General features: G+C 40.9%; 1 protein-coding gene across 2 annotated transcripts; it reads left to right on the top strand.

Moving 5' to 3' along the window:
- CDC27 (cell division cycle 27) lies at positions 1-24,238 on the top strand. 2 transcript variants are annotated; one of them, XM_057381187.1, is made up of 19 exons: positions 1-31; positions 4,590-4,665; positions 7,899-8,046; positions 8,620-8,745; positions 9,708-9,805; positions 10,375-10,529; positions 10,651-10,865; positions 11,335-11,449; positions 13,434-13,549; positions 13,703-13,802; positions 14,027-14,234; positions 15,161-15,330; positions 16,578-16,730; positions 18,008-18,216; positions 18,472-18,589; positions 18,802-18,930; positions 19,646-19,720; positions 20,621-20,801; positions 22,019-24,238. In XM_057381187.1, exons 1-19 carry the CDS (start codon positions 5-7, stop codon positions 22,099-22,101), a joined length of 2,502 nt encoding a protein of 833 aa, XP_057237170.1. In that variant the 5' UTR covers positions 1-4; the 3' UTR covers positions 22,102-24,238. The 2 variants fall into 2 exon arrangements, with proteins under 2 accessions (XP_057237170.1, XP_057237169.1); XM_057381186.1 differs by having other exon boundaries at positions 15,158-15,330.
- The last annotated feature ends 6 nt before the right edge of the window (positions 24,239-24,244 follow it).

The raw sequence follows: 24,244 nt of genomic DNA, 5'->3' as shown, positions 1-24,244 counted from the left end.
CAGGATGACGGTGCTGCAGGAACCCGTCCAGGTACCGACCCCCGGGCGGCTCAGGCCCCAAAGCCCGGCCCGGCCCGGGTTAGGCCGCCCCGCCCGCTCCGGGGCCGGGGCTCCGAGCCACTCCCGCCGGCCGCTCTGCCAGTGGGCCCGCAGGACCTTCCGCTCCTGCCTCTTCCCTCCCGCCGGAGCCTGCTGGGCTTCCCGTTCCAGCCTCCCGTCCCCATCCCCGCGCCCCCGGAACCGGCCACGCTCGCCCCTTTGCCCCCCCGGGCCCCTGAGGGAGGTGTCGGTCTCCCCTCAGCGCCGCGGCCGACTCGGCTCCCAGGAAGGGTCCCCCCGCAGATCCCCCGGGAGACCTGTTGATACCTGGCTCACCTTTCTGCGTTTGCTGCCGTGTCGTGTTTTAATGATCGCGGCGTGCTCGGCTCGCTCCGTGTCGTGCGAGTGAAGGACATGCCTTTTTCCCAAGGAGTTGGTTCCTTCGGRTTGATGGGAGACTTAGGAGGGAAAATAATGTCAATTTCGTTTTTCTGTCTGTTTCAGTCTCGCTGCAGTTACTCTGATAGGGCTTCCTGTTCTTGTGCTTAGYCTTCCTATCCAAAAGTCGTGATTCACAGAATTATGAACTGCTTTTTCTTTCTGCAGTTCCTGTATGCCCATTCTCTAACTCTTTATAATCTTCATTAATCAGTCATCTCATTCATATTCCCATTCTTTTTAAAAATATATTTTTAGCTTTTTAACAGGATGTTTTGAGGTTCGTTTCTAGTTACAGCAAGAGGTTCCTGGCAGCAGTGTCTTGGTARAACATGATTGTGTTCTGTAATGAGYATGGTGAGAATTCTTGCTCTTGGATCTTTTCTTTCTAATGAAAAGGTGGAAAGGGAAGAAAGTCTTCTGTAGAAAACMTCCCTGCTGGCTTGGCCCTGTTTCTGGAAGATGGTGACAGTGAGGGTGTTCTTCTAGACCATGGGTTTGTGTTCTTGATGCCACTGCTTTGCTTGACCCCTCTGAGAGCAAGGGTCAGTGCAGTGCTGGAAATGCTTTTGGCCACCTGGTCCCTCTCTTGCAGGTCATCCTGCTCCRTTGGTGTTATCCTTGGGGCTGGGCYGCTTATTTTGCACCATTTGGGTACTCTAGGAAAACATGGGATTACAATAGAAAAGGAAGCAAGAATGCACTGCTGTGCAAATGGCAGGAAACAATRCCAAATGTTTCCTGTGCTGTGCTAACTGCACTGACCAAGTGAAAAATATCTTCTGTTCTGAGAGCTCCCTGACAGAAATGTAAGGTCTTTTTGCAAGGTAAAGACCTCTCTAGTGCTGTTCTCCATTCTTAACCTCATCCCARCTCGGATATTTGATGATGCTTTGCTATGTTGACTATATTGATATTAAATATATCTCTTTAGAGTCTGCTTTCAAATGACAAATCATTCCTTTAGCAGTAGTTCTGCTGTCAGCTTTGCTGCTGTTCTTTGCTTACAGCAGGGCTGGTAAGTTTAGGAATTATTTGTGACTGAGTAAACTCCATTGTGTTTCTGAATTCCCAACTTAGCCAAGTCCGTGTACTTAGTTCTGTTTTTATAATTTTCTTAAATGAAATGATTGGGGAAGTTGACACTAGTTCTCATTTTTCTCATTGCAGAGATTTTTCCTGTCTATTTGTCTGTTCTCTCCCAGCCTTTCAGATGTCTACAAGGCTCAGCATKCCAGGAAAAAACTCATCCTTACATCCTCACAGCTGTGATGTTACTTATCTRTCACAGCATGATAGATAAATAACAGAATTTGTGTTTTAATTACGTGAAATTCATGTCCCAGAAGGCATCCTGGCCACTGGTTAGATTTTTGCTAACTTGTAAGATTCCTTTAAGTTGAACAAAGTGACAGAGTTTACAGCTCTCTGCTCTACTTCCTGATACGGTCAATTTAAAACCCTTCAGCTCCAGCATAAAACTCTGTGTCCCATGTGCTGAGAAACAGGCTGGAAGCCTTCCAAATACTTCTGAAAAACATCTTGGAAAGAAAATGAGCACTTTGCTTGGAATTTAGCTGTTCAAGGTGATYGTCTGCTGTGACTCACTGGAATGGTGCTTGAACTTGGCTGCAAACTGCAGGACCAATGTCTGCCTGTTCAGTGGGCAGAGTTTGTGTAACTGGGAAATGCAGCACAGCACATCTCAGAGCTTTCCTCCTCCCTGCCCACCCTGAAGACTCTGAAATCATGGTAGAATCTGCTTAGCATGGCAATAAACAGCTTGGAAAATAATTTCCAAAGGCTATATAAGTGTCAGAAGAGAACATCTCTTTAGAGCTCTTTGGCTTAGACATGAAGTGACATTTGGACAATGCACAGGATTTTCTGGGTTGAAGATGGACCTGTCTGAATCTGATTTTTTTTTTCCTGCTCTCTTCTCTGAGGATGCCTCGCTGCAGGGCTGTGTGTATGGTAGTTTYGGAATTCCCTGTTCATTTTTGCATTTCAAATTAATTATTTTTAAAATGARTGATTAGGACCTGGAGGTTCATCTGCTTTGCAAGCACACTTGAATAGAATGTGGAAACTCTTCCAGCTTCTTTTCTGCCTGTGATGCAGCCCTGGGAACAGGGCTGAGAGCACTCTTTTGGTGTGGTTTAGCAATTGTGTACTACTAGTGCTGTGCACATGCATTGTGCTTCTAGAACAAATTTACTGTGCTATAAAGAGATCACTGTTCCTGTCCTAAAAGGTGTGCAAGAAATCCTTTTTTTTTTTGAGGCACGGTCATAGTTTAGACGTCTGTTCTCATGGAAAATTGTTGCTGTGTATATATGGCTGATTCCCTGCTGCCTTCCTTTCCTCRTCCTGCTCTTTTAGGAGAGTGTGTGTGTGAGGATCCAGATTCCATCATTGCTCAGTGCAGGGCAGGAGGCACATTTTGGGCTGCAAAATGAGARTTGCTGCAGATCAGGGATTCTGCTAGGCCATTTCTTGCTTTCACTGGGACTCTGCTGTGCAACGTTTGTTATTAGAGCCAGTGTGTAGCGTAACTCTTRCAAAAAGTGGCTGTGGCATAGCCCCAAATCCCTCGTGTCCCCTCTTAGCCTTTGGCAGGATGTTCCTGGCAACTTGCTCCTGTTTGAGCAGTCAGATGATCCTGATTTCCCCACTCCCACCCCCACACCTTTGTTTTGTAAGCTGGCTGAGTTACAGCCCTGCAAAGACAGGATTTTTAACCTGAAGTAGTCATAGCTTTGCTGGATTCATTTAAACATTGCTTATGACTCGGTGAAGGAAGAGCAGTTCTTGGGAGCAGTTCAAGAGAAATGGGTGACCTTGGGCTGCTCTGGCTTTGGGATGGCTTAAAACATTGTAACCCTGACCTTCTGCCTCCCAGTTAATCCTGCCCCAGTTTGTCTGTGGTGTGTGGCACCACCTTTACCCTGGGAAGCTTTCGAGATAGCAGAGAGGAATCACTTCAGGAGGCTCCAAAGCTCAGTTATCTGAAATATGAAATAAAGCCAGAGAGAAATAATAATGTGTTTGTWTTGTAATGATCTAAGAGAATTCACTTTTAAATACTTTCTAATACTTTCAGACATRCTTAAAAGCACCTGTTGACCTCTTAAGTGTATTCTTGGGATCTCCTAATAGGAAAAAACAGACTGTCTGTGGGAATTTGTGTAGAATATTCCCTGTAGTACTTGAGAGCTCTGGTGTGTGCTGTTCATGACGGCTGTGTGGGCTTCCCGTGAAGAGAACTTGCACAATTTTCACACCCTGTGTTTGTCAAGTTTGTGTTGGAAGAAGTAGCATATGGTACATGTAACTCCGTGATGTAGGGTTGGTTTTTTGGGTTYRGTTTTTTTTGTTTGCTTTTTTTTATGAAATTGGCACTTGCTTTCCCACAGGAATAGCACTGCAGGGTGGTATTGCTTTCCTTGTGGAAGATTTAGTTTTGGAGTGTCTGATGGGTTTTAGAAGCAAATTCTATTTGTCTTCAGTTGCTGATGAGTATTGGAKGAATTCTAGATCACAGTGCCTTGAATTCAAAAGTTCAGATCTCGTTTGGGATCAATAATAAYAAAACTACTGGAAAATGGCTCTTTGCTGCTGATGGAAAATGGCTTTGGAACTGGAGGAAAGACCCCAGAAGGGAAGGAACTGCTCTCCTGATCCCAACACTGCCCACCTTGGAGCATGAAYTCTGAGTGTGCACAGCAACCTTGGAGTAGGTGGGGAGGAAAGGCTGAACAAACCTTAAAAGAAATTATTTTTTAAATCCCAACCTTCTTACAACAGACARCTTTTAATGTGAGGCTAAAACTCGGTAATTTCTGAGGGTTTGGGATGGTTGTGTGTGGTAACTAGTGAGAAACATTCTTAGGTTGATTCATGACTTCACTGCAGAGTTTGGTGGGTTTTTTTTAAGCCTCCTTACTAATAGCTGAAACAAATACAACTTGGCCRGCATATTTATCCTCCCCTTTTTTTTTATGGCTCTATAAAACCACACTGAACTTTGCCTTTTGGCAGTAAGAACTAACGAGTTTTTTTGCATTTTTGAAAGCTTCCCACTAAATTAAGATTATTTTCTTGCCTTGCAGGCTGCTATCTGGCAAGCACTGAACCACTACGCGTATCGCGATGCCGTGTTCCTCGCAGAAAGGTTATATGCAGAAGGTGTGTACTTTGCATTTATAAGGTTGATGTTTTTTGGTTTTTTTTTCAATTTTAATTTAGGATTTATTAAGCAGCCTCTGCTCCTGCTTTGTTTTCYTCCTGTTCTGATAATGAAGTTTAACTTTCTGCTTGGGGAAAGCAGAAGAATGTCTCACAATTAGGTTGGAAAATCAAATCGTGTAGCAACAGCAATGTTATTTTACAGGAAAACCTCCTTAAAATTAAACTCAGCTTTGTGGGTTTAAGTGCAGTGTTTAGAGTGATCTGGTTTATGATATCAAATGGGAAATTGTTGGGGGTTTTTTAATAACCCTCAAGTGTTGCAYGTCTTCCAAGGGTGCTTGAGGATAGATGCAGCACACAAATTCTACAAATTGGCTTGACATTGAAAGCTGTCTTTGCTAATAATGCTGTTCAGATATGTTGATTGGCTCAAAGAGAGTCTTGTGATGCTGAGAGAAAAGCACTGTGAAATTGAGACAGTGAGAATCAGAACATATGGAACAGGTATCTCCTGCTGAATCCCTGCTAATTGTTACTTCRTTGTAACGCTATCAGGTCTGGTGTGTCTTGGATAGTGAGCAGGCAGCAGTAACACAAATCTGTACTTTCTCTGAGTCCTTCAAACACTTTTTTGTTGTGTTTTAGCACCTTTCATTCCTTTATCCTTATCTCCATGACCTCAGATAAGCTTTTTGTTCTTCTGTACTTCTTTCTCCTGGATACTGGTGGTCACCTTTCCTTCTCTATTTTGAAAGGTATTGTTCCCTAACCACTAACATGAAAAAACACCTCTATCTTTAAGCTAAAATATGAGCATCATATAATTTCTCATGCTAAACAACCTCATCTTATAGTTTAAATTAAATTGTATAAGCTATTTCATGCTCTGTTTTGTAATGAAATATTTTGCCTGCCATGCCCAAAATGCAGTTCTTAACAATGGAAGCAAAAAGCTGAGTTTTGAGAAATAAAGACTTCCTTTTCCTTGTGTCAGGGTTACAAATGAAATCTGGGGTGATGTTTGATCTGGTGCTTAAATGAGAAATGTTGTGGTGTGGAGTATTACGGAATCTGATAATCCAGGTGTGTGTGAAGGAAATGGTATTTTAGTGATGACAGAGCTCCCCTGAACACACCACACTGTGAGGTGCAGGGCAATGCTAGATTGAAGGTAATTGCCAAGGATTTAGGAACAAAGATAATCCACATTTTGCAGCAGCCAGGAGAAAAATACCTGATGTGATAGTGACATATCTTTACAGAATCATTCTCTGCAAGAATACTTCAAACAACCTTTTTCAGTGACCAGCAGTGCTGAGAGAAAGCAGCATGAATGCTGACACTTGGTGCAAGCAATTAACTGCTAACAAAACATTTGGCTCTTGGTTAAAATAAGTGGTTACACTGCAGAGTAGAAGCTGCAGAACTTAAATACAGAGGCTCCACATGGGCAGGAATTATTTCAYCCTRAAAAGAAYTTCTTTTAAGTCTACCTGCAATTACTGTCCTTGATTGGACATCTGTGGCTTGGTCGTTTCCCAGAAGTCTCAAAGTCTGTCGAAGTAGTGGATAAAAATTGATTTAACTTGAATTTTCAAAAAGGACTTCTGGTATTTTTAGGATAAAGMTAATAAAATGTCCTCTGTTTGGGTTTTCTGTTTCCATTGTCAYTGTCCAGGTGATGACAAAAACTTWAAAAAATCAGTTTTCAGTGAAGGAAAGGATTTGGGCAGATTCCCAAAGAGGTTTTTCTACATCTAGAAAATGTACTTATATTGATTTTTCTGAAAAGTTCCCTGTGGGTGGATGAAGAAACATCAAAATTGTTTAATGCTGAATTCTGTTTGCAGGATAATATGTTCTGAAAAGTATAAGGTAATGGGGGTTTATTAATTGTTTGGAGTTTGAAGTTGCTCATATTCATACACAGCCTTTGATTTAAAATATTGTGTGTAAAATATCATTGATTTGAGTGTAACATGTGAGAAGTATAGAGAGTGGGAGAAGCCATCATGGATGTATAAAATCTGTGAGTTCACAGGAAGGATTGAAGTTACTTCAGGGGTTAATTCTGACCTTTGTGCTGTAACCACAAGTGGGTCTGACCTCAGTCTCAAACCTGGATGCCAAGTCAAGCTTTTTGAGTAGAACATCCTTGGTGTGGTACATAATTCATCTCTGCAGTGGAAGAAAATGCAGAAGCAAGCATCAAATCTGAATAATTCCAATCTCTGCCATAAGGAAATCCTTCTGTCCTGATCCCTCCTGTTCTCTGTTTAGATAGAGATGACTTTTCCTGATGCTTGACTGCTTCAGAATTTAGAAACTTTTGAGGCCTCAGTTTGGGAAGARGATTTATGGAATCCCAGAATGTTTTGGGTTGGAAGGGACCTTAAAGCCCATCGTGTTCCAGCCCCTGCCATGGTCAAGGACACCTTMCAYTATCCCAGATTGCCCCAAGCCCTSTCCAGGTTGTAGGAGAACTTGTCCCTGTCTCTAGTTCCCAACAGAAAACAAACAAAGCATCTGAATGGTGCTGTTAAGCCATGTTCCCAATGAAATGAGAGTAGGCAGCAAAAAGGACTCAGTGTTGCTGAAGAGGTGACTGACCAGCTTTAACAGTCATTACAAGCAGAAAATCTTCTCTACTGAGTCGTGTGAACATAAAACATTGAATGCCTCACAATAAGACCAGGAATAAAATTGCAAACATCAAAAGATCACTTGAAATTGAGATTAAAACTGGCTATTTAGGCTGGAATAGATCTTCCTTCAGAAAGGTGRTGTAATTTGTAACAATCATCACTCTGCCAGTGTTTACACTCTCCTTCAAATAGTTTAAAGTGTTGGTGGCAGGTGTGGTGATCCTSTGAGCCAAGTCAGTCCTGGTGTGGCCAGCAGGTTGTTAAAGTAGCTCTGGCCTGGCTGCTTTGCTTGGCTTGCTGCTGTTGTAACAAAAAGCTGGCTAATCACTTGTTTAGGTTGGGTAGCCAGAAGGATCAAAGTTCCTTTACAGCTGTAGATGTTAAGAGTTGATCTGACTATCCAAGGAAATGGCATAGGAAGTTTGGTATTTACCAGCAGATAAAGAAATGACCCTATTCAGGAATGATTTTCTAATAAAACACCCATTTTCTTCCATCTTGTCACTCCCTGCCCCCAAATTCTTTGTACTAAAATGATAAACAACTAACTGATGATTTTTTTTTTTCTTGCACTTTATTTTCCAGTACACTCAGAAGAAGCACTGTTTTTACTGGCAACGTGTTACTACCGCTCAGGAAAGGCCTATAAAGCTTACAGGCTCCTAAAGGGACACAGCTGTACCACCCCCCAGTGTAAATACCTGCTTGCAAAATGTTGTGTGGACCTCAGCAAGTAAGTAAATCCTTCATATTCTGTCCAGGGTTGCAAATGGATTTATTTTTTTGCTTGGATTTCTCTTTGTAAACTGTTACATTTTATAAACTAGCAGTTTATTGGTCCTTCAGCAATAAAGATTATAATTGGGATCCCAATTTTGGGACTTAACTGAGTATGTGGGGCCTTACAGATTGTATTTCTTTGGAAAACAAAGCCAAATTAAGCCCTGTCTTAGCTTGCTGGTAGGTAAAGCATCTTCAAAAATCAAGTATCTGCGAGACTTTCTTGTCATTCGTCCTAAGATTGATCACTTTTGGAATAGTCATGCTGTGTTTTGTGTCTCTGCTTTTGGGTTTGTTTTGTTTTTYTTCCCTCCCAGTAGAGCTGTTTGACTTCAGAGTCCTGAACATCCCTGTTGTAAAGGAATCCATCAGTTACTTAACATTCATTTGCAGAAACTGGTTTTTGGTTTAAAACCTGTGAACACTGACMGTGGATTTCTGTTTTTTGTTTGCAGCAGGGTGAAAACACTGGACTGCCAATACTGTGAGCCTTGTAACCCCTTTAAACCTCTTGTTTTTTAAAAAGGCTTGCAGAAGGAGAGCAGATCTTGTCTGGTGGAGTGTTGAATAAACAGAAAAGCCATGATGACATTGTTATGGAGTTTGGTGATTCTGCATGCTTTACACTCTCCTTACTGGGACATGTCTACTGGTAAAGTTACTTTTTCATTTTGCCCTGTAAAGTTTGAGGGTTTTTACTTGACCAAGCCTTGATATAGTCAAACATATCCTTAATCACCCCAAGAGACATCTGTGTTTGGGTTACACCGTTTTGCAGCATGATAAAGTCAGGTTGGAATAATGGAATCAGCTAATTTGGGAATGCCAGAATGGTTTGGTTTTCACCCAAAGACTGAAAACACGAATTCCTCTTTCCCAGATGGATGAGATTGCAGTCCAAGGGTCTGTTTTTTTTTATAAACCTTTAGATTTGCTCTGTATTCTTCCCTAAGAAAAACTCTCAGCCTGTTACTCAGTGTTGCCATTTAGATTTTTTTGTATTTGTTTTGCACATGTGTGGCTATTACCTTCAAACCAAAGTTCTGAGGGTGCCAGGCAGAGTAACTTGACAAATTTAGGTGTTTTGCTTTTKCCAAGATGCAAGAAAGATTTCAGTAAATGTGAATGATTGACTGAATAGGAGTAGTTGGGATCTTGATTGATTGAATAGGAGTAGTTGAATTCTTCTTTACTATATCTGTTCTCAGTTATTTTCAAAACTATTTCTTCCTAGTCAAATACTTAAGTGTTCAGTTTAGCCCCTAATTTATATGCAAAARTATTATCCACAGATACTTAAGATGGCTGGAAGGCTGGCAGTCATTTTTTTTTTTGCTCAGGCGAAAAAGAAACAAGCTGTTGCAAAGAACAGCWTCTTCCTAAAAATGAAAATTCTCAAGCTATTCTAGTGCTTATGTAACTTTTTTTGACAACTGTGTCTAAATATGTCAAATAGCTTCAAAAGAGCTCAGTATTTCTCTGGCTTGAAAAATGAGGAATATTTGCTGTGCCTCTCAACATGTTTTTGTTTTTCAACTTCTCTTCTGGAAAACTCTCTTGAACAAAAGTGCTGTTCTGAAGTTTCCCTGTGAACTGTTTCATTCTTTTTTGCAGCAAGACAGACCGGCTTGCCAAAGGATCAGAATGTTACCAAAAGAGCCTTAGTTTAAATCCTTTCCTCTGGTCCCCTTTTGAATCACTATGTGAAATAGGTGAGTCTGCAAAACTGTTTTATTCATGAAAATCTTTTTCTTTCTGTCTGGTTATACCAAACATTTTGCCATTGCTTGTGGCAAGGTTTATTTTACTTCTTGTCCAGAACTAGTGAAGAAAGTACCAGCAGAATTCTTTGGGGAGATTTTTGTGAGCARCAGTTGATTTAAAATACTTTGCCATTGTTTAGAACTTCTGTCTTGTTTTCTTCCATTTTCATTATTTATATGTTGGATTTAACAATACCATGTGTTTTCCAACCTTGCATTTAGTAGACATTTAGAAACTGTTTCTGAGAATAGCTTGAAVAAACAATAAATTAAAAATACTAAAAATATTGATTGAAGAAGAATGGAAGAACACTTTTGCTAAGTATAAAGGGCCCAGAGTGACCTGGTCTAGTGAAAAGTGTCCCTTGAGATTATTTTTAAGATCCTTCCAACCCAAACATTCTATGAAATGTTTTAAAATACTTCTAAAATCCTTTGTGCTCTGTCCTTGTTTCAGAGTGAATATTCAGTGTATRGATTCAAGACTAACTATTATAAATCTGCTTCCACTCTTGCAGGTGAAAAGCCAGACCCTGACCAAACGTTTAAATTAACATCTTTACAGAACTTCAGCAGCTGTCTGCCCAACACTTGCACAACGTTGGTGTCTAATCACAACATATCCCACAGACAGCCCGAGAGTGTCCTCATGGAAACACCCCAGGACACAATCGTGAGTTTTGTTGCAGTCCTTGGAAAATCAWTTGCTAAAATAGTTTCATTTTTCCAGCTTAACTGAAATAAGTTGATTAAACTATTCCTTGAGTAATTAACAGCTGCCTTCCTTTTTTCAGGAGTTAAACAGAATCAACCTAGAATCCTCCAATTCCAAGTATTCCTCCCTGAACTCGGATTCTTCCATGTCTTACATTGACTCAGCTGTGATTTCCTCGGATTCTGTCCCTCTGGGGTCAGGAACTGCCATATTGTCCAAACAGGCTCAAAATAAACCAAAAACTGGACGGAGTTTACTGGGGGGACCGGCGGCTTTGAGCCCACTAACTCCAAGGTGAGTCCTTGGGAATGGCCAAACTCTGCCCAGGGCTGAGCTGAGATTTTGGGATTTGAAACAGGAGGGCTGGAGCTGCACTGCACATTCACACTTATTTGTTGGCAGAATATTATAAATAATGCTGCACAAGGGAAACCCAAACAACTTCAGGAACTGCTCTTGGTCCTGGTGTTGATCTCTTTTAGCTTTTTAAACAAAGAATTGGTGGTTTGGAGAGGGATTGCTGATTTGGGATATTGCTTATTGCTACGATCTCACTGGAAAAATCTCTAAAAGAATATGTTACTGCACTGGAATAAACTTTAATAATAAAGAGCTTTKCTTGAAGAACAAATCTCAGTATCCTGTGGGGCCCTTCCAGCTCTGGATATTCCATGATCTGGGTCTCTGTTTTAGCCCCAGCATCAGCCCAGCTCTCCAGGTCTGACACTCAGATGCTGACCCTTCTTCTCTGGTTTGTTCTCAGCTTTGGAATTTTGCCACTAGAAACCCCAAGCCCTGGAGATGGATCCTATTTACAGAACTACACCAACTCTTCCTCTGTAATCGATGTGCCATCCACCGGAGCACCTTCAAAGAAGGTACCTCACATTCTGGAGCACAGCTGCTCTGCTGAGAGCTTGACATTATACAGAAGAATGTATGATACAGAGAGAAAAATGTGTGAGCTGGGTCTTCCCCCCCAAAAAATGCCCAGGCTGTTGCTGKAGTAACCTGAGGAAGCTCTCTGTGTTCTGTCCACCTCCCATCACAGAGGATTGTGCAAACAYTGGTGCTTCCAAACAACAGCAGATTGAAATTTTTCACTTTGCAGGGTGGAGTGTGMAGACTTGGAGTTTTCATTTTGTTTTATTTATTTAATCTATTTTCTTAAGCTCAAGTGAGCTGAAGCTACTGCTCTCTTTCAAATAGTTCTTGAATTGTAGTTTGCAGACCAGAGTAATAAAAATCCTGCTGTTGGTCTGTGGAGCACTGAGAGGATGGTGCTGTTTCACTCAGCCAAGTCTTGGGTAGGGAAACTAAAAATTGTCTATTTTACTCAGGAAGAAACTGCCATAGTTGCCATAGTGATAAATGAGAGGTGGAATGTTGGTGACAGTTGAAGAACTATTTGTTCCTTTCTAAAAACAAAAAACCTGAGGATTTTTCCCTGTATTTTTAGTAAATCTAGGAGTTGCATGGGGGGTGTTGGTGTTTTATAGGGGACAATATTTTGAAGTGAAAGCTCAGTGCAAGTTATAGTGTTGCATCCCTCWAAAAGTAGAGCTTGAGTTGCCACATTTGCTCTGGATAAATTTGAGCTGCCACAAATTTGCTCTGGTGAGCTCTTGGTGAAAGRGAAATTTGGGAGCTGTGCTGAAAATCTGTTAGAAATGTCCTTTGTATGGCTGATCCAATTCCTATCCTATACTCAGGACTAAGGAATTTTCCGTTTTCAAATTTTACATTTGAAAACAATGGTTTGCAGATTGTGCACGTGTAGGAATTTCCATGAGTGTGGAAATGGAAATAAAGTTAGTAAAGTGCAGCTCTTCTGACAGCTGAAAAGCTTTGGGGAATCAAGTTGGATTTGCTGTTGTTTTGTTGCTTTGCTGAGTGTGACACAGCAGCACCGAGGTGCAAATTTTACCACTCCCACATGGAGCTGTGCCGCCACCAAAACACAAATATTTGATACATTTTAATAAACAACTCCAATTCTGGTTCATTCTTTGTCCAATGCAAATAATGACTGTGCCAGCTCCACTTTGCTCTTGCAGTTCTGTGTCAGACAAGGTTTGGTGGAGCTGTGCTGAGCAGAGGCAGTTTCCTAGGAAACACTTACATAAGTGAATGAAGCATTAGGGTGAATCCAAAGGCTTCCTGTCTGAGTGGGCAAATGTCCTTGTTGGCCACCTAAACCATCCTSTGGTAACAGAATCTGGGAAAGGAAGCGAAGGACAGAGCTTTAGAGGATGGATAATGCATAAACTGGCATTGCTTGTGCTGTTTTTACCCTTTTCTGGTGTTGCTTCCAAACAGCCAGCACTGAATTGCAATGTTGGTGCCCCTGGAATGGACAGAAAGAAAATTTTTTTAAGCTTTTTTAAAAAAGTAGGAAGAGGAGGATCTGTTCTGAAAACAGGCTTAGATGCTGTGCAATTTGTGAATGGCTTTTAGATGGGATTGTTGTAGGATAATTCAAAAATCTTTTCTTTCCATGGTTTTTTTGTGTTTTTTTGTTTTTTTTTTACAACTTTCTGCAGGGAGAAGCCTTTAAATATGACTTCCCTTAATCCCTTTTTATTCTTACACAAACACTTAAATGTATAGTTTCTTGCCACTAGATGGAGATGCCATATCTTTAAATAATGTTCATAAGCTTTGTGGACTTGATGTTATTGACAGGTAGAATACTTTTTGATGGTTTTACCCTTTGGGTGGGGGAACCTTCTTCCCCATTAAAATAATTCTGTTTCTCCTTGTGCAGCGTTTGGTGGGTGGAATGGGTTGGGTTTGATGCAGCAGAGATGGAGATTCCTGAGTGACATCATAATAAACCTGTAAAAATTCTGTGTTGTGCAGGCTGTCAGCAGGATCAGCCAGGCTGGAACAAAATCGGTCTTCTCCCAGAGTGGGAAYAGCCGGGAAGTCACTCCAATTCTTGTTGCACAAACACAGAGCTCTGGTCCACAGACAAGGTAAAAAAAAAAAATCATAGTACTGGAGCTACTTTGTACTACTTTGCATAGTACTACTTTGTTTAAAACAAAGCTAAAAGCTGTTGTTATTATTAAAAAACAGAGCAAAGCAGCTGAACTTGTAATGTGACCTTTTTAAATGTTGGTTTTCAGTACAACACCTCAGGTATTGAGCCCAACCATTGCTGCTCCACCCAACGCGCTGCCTCGACGAAGCTCTCGCCTGTTTACCAGTGATAGTTCTACAACCAAGGTAAAAAATGTGGAAATCTGTGCCTTTTTTTGTCCATACCACTGTGCCAACTGTTAATTTCTGCATGTTCATAACAATTTTAGCACTTAAGAGCAGATTCTATAGTGAGCAGGGCATATCTGGGCATGGTTGTTACACATTATTTTACACAATTCACTCTCAAGTTTAGATTTTTGAATTTTAAAGACTCTTCTATATGTAACTTTTACTCTTCTTACTTGCAGGAAAATAGCAAAAAATTGAAAATGAAGTTTCCACCTAAGATTCCAAACAGAAAAACAAAAAGTAAAACAAATAAGGGAGGAATAACTCAACCAAACTTAAATGACAGTTTGGAAATTACCAAACTGGACTCTTCCATCATTTCAGAAGGGAAAATTTCCACTGTTGCACCACAAATCCAAGCTTTTACGCTACAGAAGGCAGCAGCAGGTCTGTTTGAGCACTGTTGGATTGTAATAGAGCAAAATCTGATATATCTGGTTTTAATRTTGCTTCAGTATTTGCTTCTTTTACATTTCATTTAGCCTGCAGCTCTCACCTTTGTATAGAGCTAAAAACTGATTTAATTAAATATCTTCTTGTTAACTTAAAAACATGTGAAGAAGTATTGAAAGTGGTAATTGTCAGCAGATACATCTTGGAAGTCTGGTCCTTATTAATGATCCAAGTATTTTCAAAGTTACCCAATCGATATATAAAGTATTACAAATTATTATGCAATATATTATAATAATAGAGTAATACTATAATTATAAGCATTATGTTGTTATATGATTAATGAAACAATGTAAATTATTTTAAAATATATAAGTTATGACAGTATTGTTATCCTTGTAAACTGATTCAAAGGAGTTACTCATAATTCACTCATCTTCCCTCATCATGGGCTTTATGTGGTCTGTTCTCCCTTGATATTTTCCATTTGTTTAGAAACAAGTCTTTATTCAGATTGACAGAAAATTCTAAGTAAAATGCTGAATTCCTGTCTTTTGGCTCAGTAATGTTTCCAGGCAGCCAGAGGATGTATCCATGGCTACCAGGCTTGTGGAAACTGCTCAGACCTAGAGAAATGTTTGAATAGCTGCTGGAAATGCAGAAATCCACTGGCACTGAGCACCACTCTTTATTTTCTGACTTTCCTTACAGAGGCTGATATTCAGAATATCATGCTCAGGTTACTTAAGAATGATAAACTTCATTTGCAAACTCCTGAAAGATTTTCATAGTCAAATTCAGGAGCAGTGCACAAGGGAGAGCTTTTGGGATTAGCACTTCCAAATAAATAAATTTCAGCTGTCTTTTATTTTCTTTCAATTTTTTTCCCACTTTTATTTATTGTGCTTTTCTCCTAGAAGGTTTGATGAGCCTTCTCCGGGACATGGGGAAAGGTTATTTAGCCCTGTGCTCTTACAACTGCAAAGAAGCCATCAATATTTTGAGCCATTTGCCATCCCATCACTACAACACGGGCTGGGTGCTGTGCCAAATTGGGAGAGCTTACTTTGAGCTGGCAGAATACATGCAGGTAGGAACTGGGACTGGGCCTTCTCATTTCCTTTGGTAGTTTTACACAAAAAAAACTGCAGATTTTTTGTAAAATCCATGGGAAGTTTGTGGTAAATGGATAAATAGAAAAGTTACACCTGGAATGGATTTAGATCTTGAATCTGCTTCATTAGAGCTTTCCTTAAGAATTTTTTTCATGTTGTTTCCTCTTGTTATTTTCTTGTTTCTTGTTGGGATCTCTTCCTTGTCTCTGCCTACARCTGTGCTGATGAAATTGTTTGCACTGCACTGTCTTGTATTAGTTCACTCAAAAATTTGAGCTCTAAATCAAAAATCTTCTCCTCATTCTATTTAATTCTGATCACATCAGTGACCCAGTTTCCCTTCCAGCCTCACAAATGAAGAATTGGCACAGCTGAGGTGATGCCAAACTGCTCCAGAATCAGCAGTGAGCAGTTCAGGGGAATCCCACAGTTCACCTCTCCTTGGCACAGTTGTTCTGACAGCTGATGTGCCCGTTTGCTGTGTTTTTAAAACACTTCTTGGCAGAATTTGTGCAAGAGGCAAAGGCAGAAGGTTTCAGAGGGGAGGTTTAAGCTGTGCACAACTTAGAGATGGAGCACGTTGGGTGCCTTCATAGTTTATTTAGAAGATGARGRTACAGATCTTAATCACAGAATTCCAGGGTGGTTTRGATTGAAARGGACCTTGAAGCMAYCMAGTGYCACCCCTGCCATGGCAAGGACACCTTCCACCATCCCAGGGTGCTCCAAACCCTGTCCAACCTGGCCTTGGACAYTTCCAGRGATGGGRCAGACACAKATTCTCTGTKCCAGAKCCTCCCCCTCCTCACAGTAAAGGATTTYTTCCCAATATCCCACCTAACCCTGCCCTCTGGAAGTGTCAAACCATTGCCCCTTATCCTGTCACTATTTATTGGGATGGTTAACAATCATAACTGGCCTATAAATGTCTGTTCCACTCTTTTTGATTTTGGGGATAATGTTTTTGCCTTGCTGGAGCACTGATGGAAACAGGAATGCAGCTGAGTCAGCAGGAGGGAGGGCTGGCTGCATTCCTGCTGGCTTAACTATCCTGGGATCCAGTCACTTCCTTCCCTTGAAAGGAAAGTTCCAGGACTTTTTRAGTGTAGAACACTTAAAAAACAAAGAGGATGCTCAGGCTGGACATGAAGCCTTGGGCCTTGACCTCTGTGCTTTGCCTTGGTGGGTGGAATTTTATTTTAAGTTTCATTTCTTTTCTCAGGCTGAGAGAATATTTTCAGAAGTRAGGAGGATTGAAAACTACAGAGTAGAAGGCATGGAGATCTATTCAACCACGCTCTGGCATCTGCAGAAAGATGTTGCCCTTTCAGTTCTTTCCAAGGATTTGACAGACATGGATAAAAACTCACCAGAGGTATAAAAAGTTATGGGCTTGAGTGAGAAGAAGGGAACTGTGTGTGTTAAAATCAATGATTCAGARCAGAGCCCTGAGCTCTAATCCAGTGGGAATACACCTGAACATGGCAAAACTGGAGAGGGAGGTGGCAGGATTGTCTGTTCAACTGCTGATGGTTGAAATGGCTTCTTAAAATTCAAATATCAGCTTATATGGAACAGGTTGAAAGCTTTTGTCTGTTAATGGTTATTTAAATTTCCCTTGGCACCATTCAACCAGGAAGATCATGAGTTAGTCAGTTATTCCTGCTGCTGCCAGAGATAAGGATTATCTTTTTCCTGTTACCCCCTTTTAGTTGCTGTTCAGTTAATTCACCGGCACTTAAAATATTTGTTCTACAATTTATTTGCAGACATGATGTTGCATATTTTTATACCAAAGTCCATTCAACTGCAGGGTGTGTGGTAATGTAAAATCATGGGATGCCAAAAAGCAGAAATCTTTTAATGGGTGCCACAGTAAAAATAACAGCTGTGAGTTTATAAATGTGCTCTTAAGAATTGAGAAAATTGCAGAGGATATTGGAAATTTTTTTTGTTGGAGGAGGGAATCCAGTTCATGTTGTCTTGTTAGTTTGTTTCAGAGTGGAAAACTCAAACCCAGTGAAGCAGTTGGTGTTGTAATAAGATGAGTCAGGAGAGAGGGAAAAGCAGATTCTAATCCAAAGAGGGACAACAGTTATGTKCTTTGACATTGATGCTAAAAATTTGGGGAAGTGAGGAACCCCAGGTATTTACAGTCTCAATGGGTGCTGAGCAGCAGGGAAAGAGGAGGCTGTTGCTAAAAYTCTTCCTCTGCAGATTTCCAGATTTGTCAGTTGGAGGGAGCTGATGAAATAAAGTACCATCTCCCCCTTTGTTATTCTTAAATATCAAAGATRTTTTATTTCTGGCCTTTTCAACCACTTCAAAAGCTTTAGTCATTAGTCATCAAAGGATCTAATTGGTGCAGACTTTTTGGGTGTCCATGGACTCTCCATTTCTGTATTTCAGAAATGTATATTTATTTATTAATATACAAATTCAGAAATTTGTATATTTATTTATTTATTTTAAAAGGTGTGTTTAGCCCTGCTTGCCTCACAGGAACGAGCCTGAACTAACTGTTGATTTATTTTTACTTTTAATCTAGGAGTAAGTTATTTATAATTATTTGAAATAGTATAGAAAAATATATGTTTAGCTGAAATTTGGTCTCTCAGGGTTGTAAATTGTTCTGCTCTTGGGTTTTTCCAGGCCTGGTGTGCTGCAGGAAATTGTTTCAGCTTGCAAAGGGAGCAYGACATTGCCATCAAGTTCTTCCAGAGGGCCATCCAGGTGGATCCAAACTATGCCTATGCCTACACCCTGCTGGGCCACGAGTTTGTGTTGACAGAAGAGYTGGACAAAGCATTGGCCTGCTTTAGAAATGCCATCAGAGTCAACCCCCGGCACTACAATGCCTGGTGAGTTTGGCTTTATTTAGCAGTGCTTTTTATTTAGCAGCTGTTGAACCAGTGTTCCTGTGAGTCACACATCAGTTCTTCAGCTGCCCAAGGGATAAAGAAAATAAAGAAAATTTTAGACAGCTTTTTTCCCCCAAGAAATACTTTCCCACCCTAAGTGAGGTTACAAACCATTCCTGCCATGTCATGTTCACTGACAGAAATTAATTTRATTAAAATGCAGTGTTACTTASCAGAATTGTTTCTCTGCTGCAGGTACGGGTTGGGAATGATTTACTACAAACAGGAGAAATTCAGTCTGGCAGAAATGCATTTCCAGAAAGCACTTGATATCAACCCTCAGAGCTCAGTCCTACTGTGTCACATTGGAGTAGTAAGTACAGGGAGAAGGGTGTGGGGTGGGGATGAGATGTGATGAGATTTTTCCCTGTGAAGAAGCTTGTTCAGACTTGGTCTAGAACTGAACAGAAATTTTTCTAAAGGAGCAKATGATAAGTAAACAGGGTCAAAAGGATTTGTCCTTGCCTGGGCAGATGAGCTGTTATTTTTTTCCCTTTTTGGAATTGTTCTCTCTTTGTGTGCCAGGTCCAACATGCACTGAAAAAATCCGAGAAGGCTTTGGATACTTTGAACAAAGCGATCAACATCGACCCCAAGAACCCACTATGCAAATTCCATAGAGCCTCGGTGTTATTTGCAAATGAGAAGTACAAGGTCAGTTTTGGTGCTTGTGGCAGCCTTGAAATACCTGGAGCTGGGAATGGGGATGCCTTGGAAGCCAAATGTTTTCAGGTCACACTGGGGAGCACCAGGACTTGCAGGAAGAGCCTGGGAGATGGGGAGCATTTGCTTTGGCAAGTGCCACCCTCACCAGTGTTAAATGTTTTGATTGTAATAAAACCTGGGGCCATCAGGTGTTGCTTTTTAAATTATTATTATTTTACTCTAACCCACTATCATAAGTTTGTACTAAATAAGTAAAAAATCCTCAGCAAACTGCCAATTACAGCAACAGGAACCAGCTGTTTCAGAGGTTGTGTTATGGAGTGAAAAGTCAGAAGTGAAGCAGTTTTGARCTTTGATCCCCAGCTGACCTTAACCCTGTTAAAATTAAGAGAAGATCTTCCCACAGTGTTTTTCCAGCAGCTTTTCCTCTGGCCAGTGTTCTTTGGCTCCAGAAGACAAGCCCCRGTCTGTTTTGAAATTTGCCTCAGAAACGTGTGTGCATGTGAAAAGGAAAAACTTTACTTAAAACTTTTTTTATTTCTAACTGCAGCCTAAATATTTTCAGGTTGAATTTCTTAATGATGCCAGGTGACTGTCACAGCAAAACAAATAGCTGTAGCATCAACAATTAGTTTAAAGTAGAAATTTCACTAAATTTTTTTGTTTCAAATGCCTGATATCAATACTCTTTTCAACCTTTCAGTCRGCTTTACAAGAACTTGAAGAACTGAAACAGATTGTTCCCAAAGAGTCTCTTGTTTACTTTTTAATAGGAAAGGTAGGTAAAACTTCACTGTGATTATAAGTTCTTTTGGTTTCCTTTGCTGCTTGATGAGAAAATTTGATGCCTGTCACTAAGCTGCTTCCACTTGGAGCAGTATTTTAAAAATTCCCAAAGCTTTAAATAAGGCTTAGTTCTCACAGATTTATTATGTGCCAGCTTTTWAATGCAAAGGACAGTTAAAAGAAAGCTGGAGGTGATAGTCTGTCTCTCAGTCAGCAGAGCTGGTTATTTGCACATGTAACTACTAAAATATTGAATCCCATTCTCATGCATTATGTCAGAAATACTGAATAAGAAGTGACTACATTCCAACCTTCATTGTGTGAAATGCCAGAGAGAGGTGATCTGGTGACAGAAATCCTCCTTCCCACTGCCTCCTCTGCTGCTGAGCTTTAAATAACTTCTGCAGCATTCTCCTTGGGGATGTCTGGTCATTTTGGAAGCACTGTGACAAACTTCCCTCTAACACATTGCTGGAGAACTCTTATTGTATTGAAACTGGGGAGAAGTAAAATGATTTGTGCTCGAGTGTATTCACTGGTATTTATCCAGGAGTAGCTGGATCTCTAAACTGACATGAGAGTGGCCCATGTCTTGACAAACTGAACTATTTTAACTGTTTGAGTGCTTAACACAGATAAATAACTTCCTCATCTTCTCTTAATGATAAAAAAAATATCTCATGTGCTATTTTTTTTAATTTTTAAATAGGAACACTCGCTCTTTCTACACATAGTTTTTATTTCCCTTGGGACACACATAATAACTTTTTCATTTCCACCCTCTTGCTTTCTATACAACATCAGTGAACTGTGGCTCGGAACACTCATTGCCCAAACCTTCAAGTAGCAGCTTCATGTAAATGTAGCCTTTCCTGCATTTTTTATTTTTTAGGTTTATAAAAAACTGGGTCAGACACATCTGGCCCTAATGAATTTCTCGTGGGCAATGGATTTGGATCCCAAAGGAGCCAACAACCAGATCAAGGAGGCCATTGATAAGCGTTACCTCCCCGACGACGAGGAGCCCATCACCCGRGAGGAGCAGATCAGTGAATGTTACCCCTACGAATCAGGTCTGTGATTCCAACCCTTGGTGCTTGGGTGTGGGAAGAATGCCATAGGAAACATTCTGCTCAATGAGTAACAGCTCCAGAGACTCTTCATTCAGAAGAATTCATTCATTTTCCCCTCCAGAAAGCATGGGATGAAGGATTGTGAAGTTTCCCTGGGTGTAATAGGACAGAGATTWTGGTAACTCTACATTCATACAAATCACAGGTGGCTCTAAGAGTATCCCAGGACTGCAAAAATTCCATCATAAAACATCAAATCATGTCAGAGTAACAAATGGCAACTGAAATTGTCTGTAGAGGCTTTTTCAGAAGTTAAACTTGATRTTGGGTAAAAATACTTGGTGTGCTAAACTTAAAAGGTGGCTTTTGMTGAAGGTCCTAGGAGAAGTTTGATTTGGATCAAGAGAAAATAAAACACCGTGGAGAAAATCCACAAAAAGGAATAGCCTGGGTTTTTCTCCTCTCAACTTCTGATTACCAGCTTAAATTCCATAAAATGTGAACAGTCTTAAGCATTGACCTATCTGCAGACTGAAATGAAGATAGAAATTAAATGCAAATACGGAATTTAATTCTCTTCCTGCAAAGAAAATATAATAGCAGGATTGGGATTCTTATTAATAGGCAAATGCAGTTCAAAATTCTCAACTGAAAAAGTAGGGAAAGGTGACAGCTGTATATCACATTGATTTTTATTGGTCCTGTGAGCTTTTTAGTATGAGAACTTTACCCTGCACTGCACTTCCTGAAGTATCCAGAGTTTTTCTCTCTCTGCTGTTGGAATTGATTTATTTCGAGTYCTGGCTCCCTGGGCTGAGCCTGTTCTGACCAGGAGATGGAGACAGAGACTGGAACTGCTCAGTGACATCTGAGCTGTACAGGGAAAAAAAATCTTAAAACCCAACTGTACAAGAAAAAAAAACTAAAAAGAGATAAAAAACGACTTAATCTGTCCAATAAGCATAAACAAAATAGGTGTTGGGCTGTGTGTCACAGTTCAGCTTCTCTGGCTGTGCAGAGAAAATGTGGAAGAGTCATTTGTGTGAGGCTGTGGAACTTATAGGGTACATGGGACAAACGAAAGTAATTTAATGTAATTTGGGGGGAAATTGGTTTTGTTTTTTTAATAGTTTGGCTGATGGGCTGGGTCATGGGGGAACCTTTGCACCAGGACAGCCCCGTGGTTTCTGATTTTGAGGTGTTTTTTCCCTCCACAGTGGGCACAGACGAGTCCCAGGAGAGCAGCATGACGGACGCGGACGACACGCAGCTACACGCTGTGGAAAGTGATGAATTTTAACCTCCAAGAGCCAGTGTCTGAGCTTGAGTGTGTGTGACTGGTACTGTCGTGTTCTCCCTCTTCCTTGGCATCCTGGGTTCCACATCTCTGAGCCAGCACTGTCGTTGTTCTCCATTGACACCACGAGTGCACCTCAGACCTGAACTGTACCAGAGTTCATGGCAGTGCAATATCCAGCTGCTGCTGAGTCTGGCTTGTTGGCTCTTACACACTTATGGAAGTGACTGAGGAGGAAATGCTCTTTTTGGACTCCCCCTTGCTGGAAAAAAATATCATGGAAGAGAGACTTGTGGTTTGCTGTATGGAAGCCAGTAGATGTGGGGGATAGTACTAATGACGAGGTGTCTTGTTCTTTTTCCAGAAATGTGTCTTAGTTTGGGTCTTTCTTGGTAAGCAGAGTGCTGAACCTCATTTCCAAGTTCTCCAAGGACAGTGTTGACAAACGGGCTGTTCCTGATCACTTTTGCATATTGTAGTGTAACTTAAATGCCAGGGAGTGTCAATGACCTTAAAGCTGCAGTGTCTCCAGTGAGCAACCAGGACCTGGCGTGTGTCAGGCCATGTGAAACACCCCTGTCCCTGCCTAGAGCATACAACTGCAGGAGAATCACATTGCAGGATCAGAGCTTTCAACAAATGCTTTCATGTTCTAACCATGAGTTAATTTATTCACCAGGTTTTGGAAAGGTCAGTGTTTACTTTGTGTTTCAGTCGGCACCACCTTGCTTTGTTTTTCATGCACCCCTTGACTTGTTTTTCCCCTTTGAAGAATAAAAATGAATAAAGGGCGAAATCAAGAGAGAAATGTAGATGCAAGTATAATGTGAAACATCAAACCCTTGATCCTGTCAGAGTGGGAAGACTGTGGAAGCCTTAAAATCAGAACCTTGGTCAAATGCATCAAATAATTGTCTCAGATCAGGATCTCCTTAGGTCTGTGATGACTTTGAAAACTGTTTTGTAAAGCATGGTCCAAGCAGGATGCAAAAAATGTGCAATTATCTGTCTTTTTCCTTATTTTTTTAAGCTGGTCTTTCAGTTTCCCACTCTAGGAACACTTTCCTTTCCTCCAGGGTCTGAGAGGAGAAAGCTGTGTCACATTAGTGAGTCCAAACTGCTCTCTGTAGCATTCTGCAGCAGCAATTGGTGCCCTTTGTGCAGTGATGATAAAGAAAGTGTATGATATAAGCAGTTTTAAAGAGCAATTTATGCCTAATAAATTGGGAATGATACAAATTTCATAGCAACGTATTTGTTGTGATCAGTCTTAAATGTTCTTTTTTTGAAAATCTGTTGCTATTTATAGGTCTCTTAGTTTCCTTTACACTTCAGTTTATAAATTCTGTCTTTGTCCACTTGGCACCTCTTCTGTCCTAGCTTCTCTCTGGTCCAGAGCCACATGGCCACCTTTATCCTTCAAAAAATCATCCCCAAGTTCTGAGCAAAGCCAGAATTCTCTGGTTCGTTGGGGTTTTTTTGGAAATAGGAGGATGGGCAGTGAAAAATAGGGGAATTGAAGCCTCACAGAGTAGAAAAACCTGTAAAATCTGAGGAATTAAAAGACATGAAAGGAGCTGTGTGCCTCTGCCACGTGTGATCACCTGGCTCTGGAAGGGCGATGGATGGAGGGATCTCACAGGGGTTCTGGTGGCTGAGGGGTTTGTGGGGTGGTCCCCTTTTCCCACAGAGGTTTTCCTGGGCAAGAAACAGGGTTCAGGATCCCCTGGATCTGCAGGCAGAGCTCCCAGYCCCTGCTCCTGAGCTTTTCTGCTGTGGTTTTCCCATCCAGCTCCAGCCTGTGGCAACTTCCCAGCACATCCCTGACGTGGAGGAGCCTCTCCTGGTAAGGTCTGCAGGCAGCACTTGTGGAATGCCACTAATTAATGTTAATTGGCTTCCTTTTGGTTCCCARCATATTTTCTAAGCAAAAAGCAGGAGGAAGCAGGTGCTATTTACTTTAACATAACAAATGTTGTTCATGTGGGGACCAGAAATCCAGGAATCGAGGGTTTTTTTTTTCCTTTTTCTTTCTTCCCTGAAAACTRTTGTAAAACTTTCAACCCTTTGGAAAAAAGCTCTTAATTCAGCTGGGGTGTTCAGAGGATGTTTGTATTTGTTACCTGGAAGATTAAACACATAAAAG

Source organism: Malurus melanocephalus, unplaced genomic scaffold, assembly GCF_030028575.1.
Source record: "Malurus melanocephalus ecotype Western Australia unplaced genomic scaffold, MMel_1.1 scaffold_496, whole genome shotgun sequence".
NCBI lineage: Eukaryota > Metazoa > Chordata > Aves > Passeriformes > Maluridae > Malurus > Malurus melanocephalus.
This window is presented reverse-complemented; position numbering and strand designations above follow the sequence as displayed.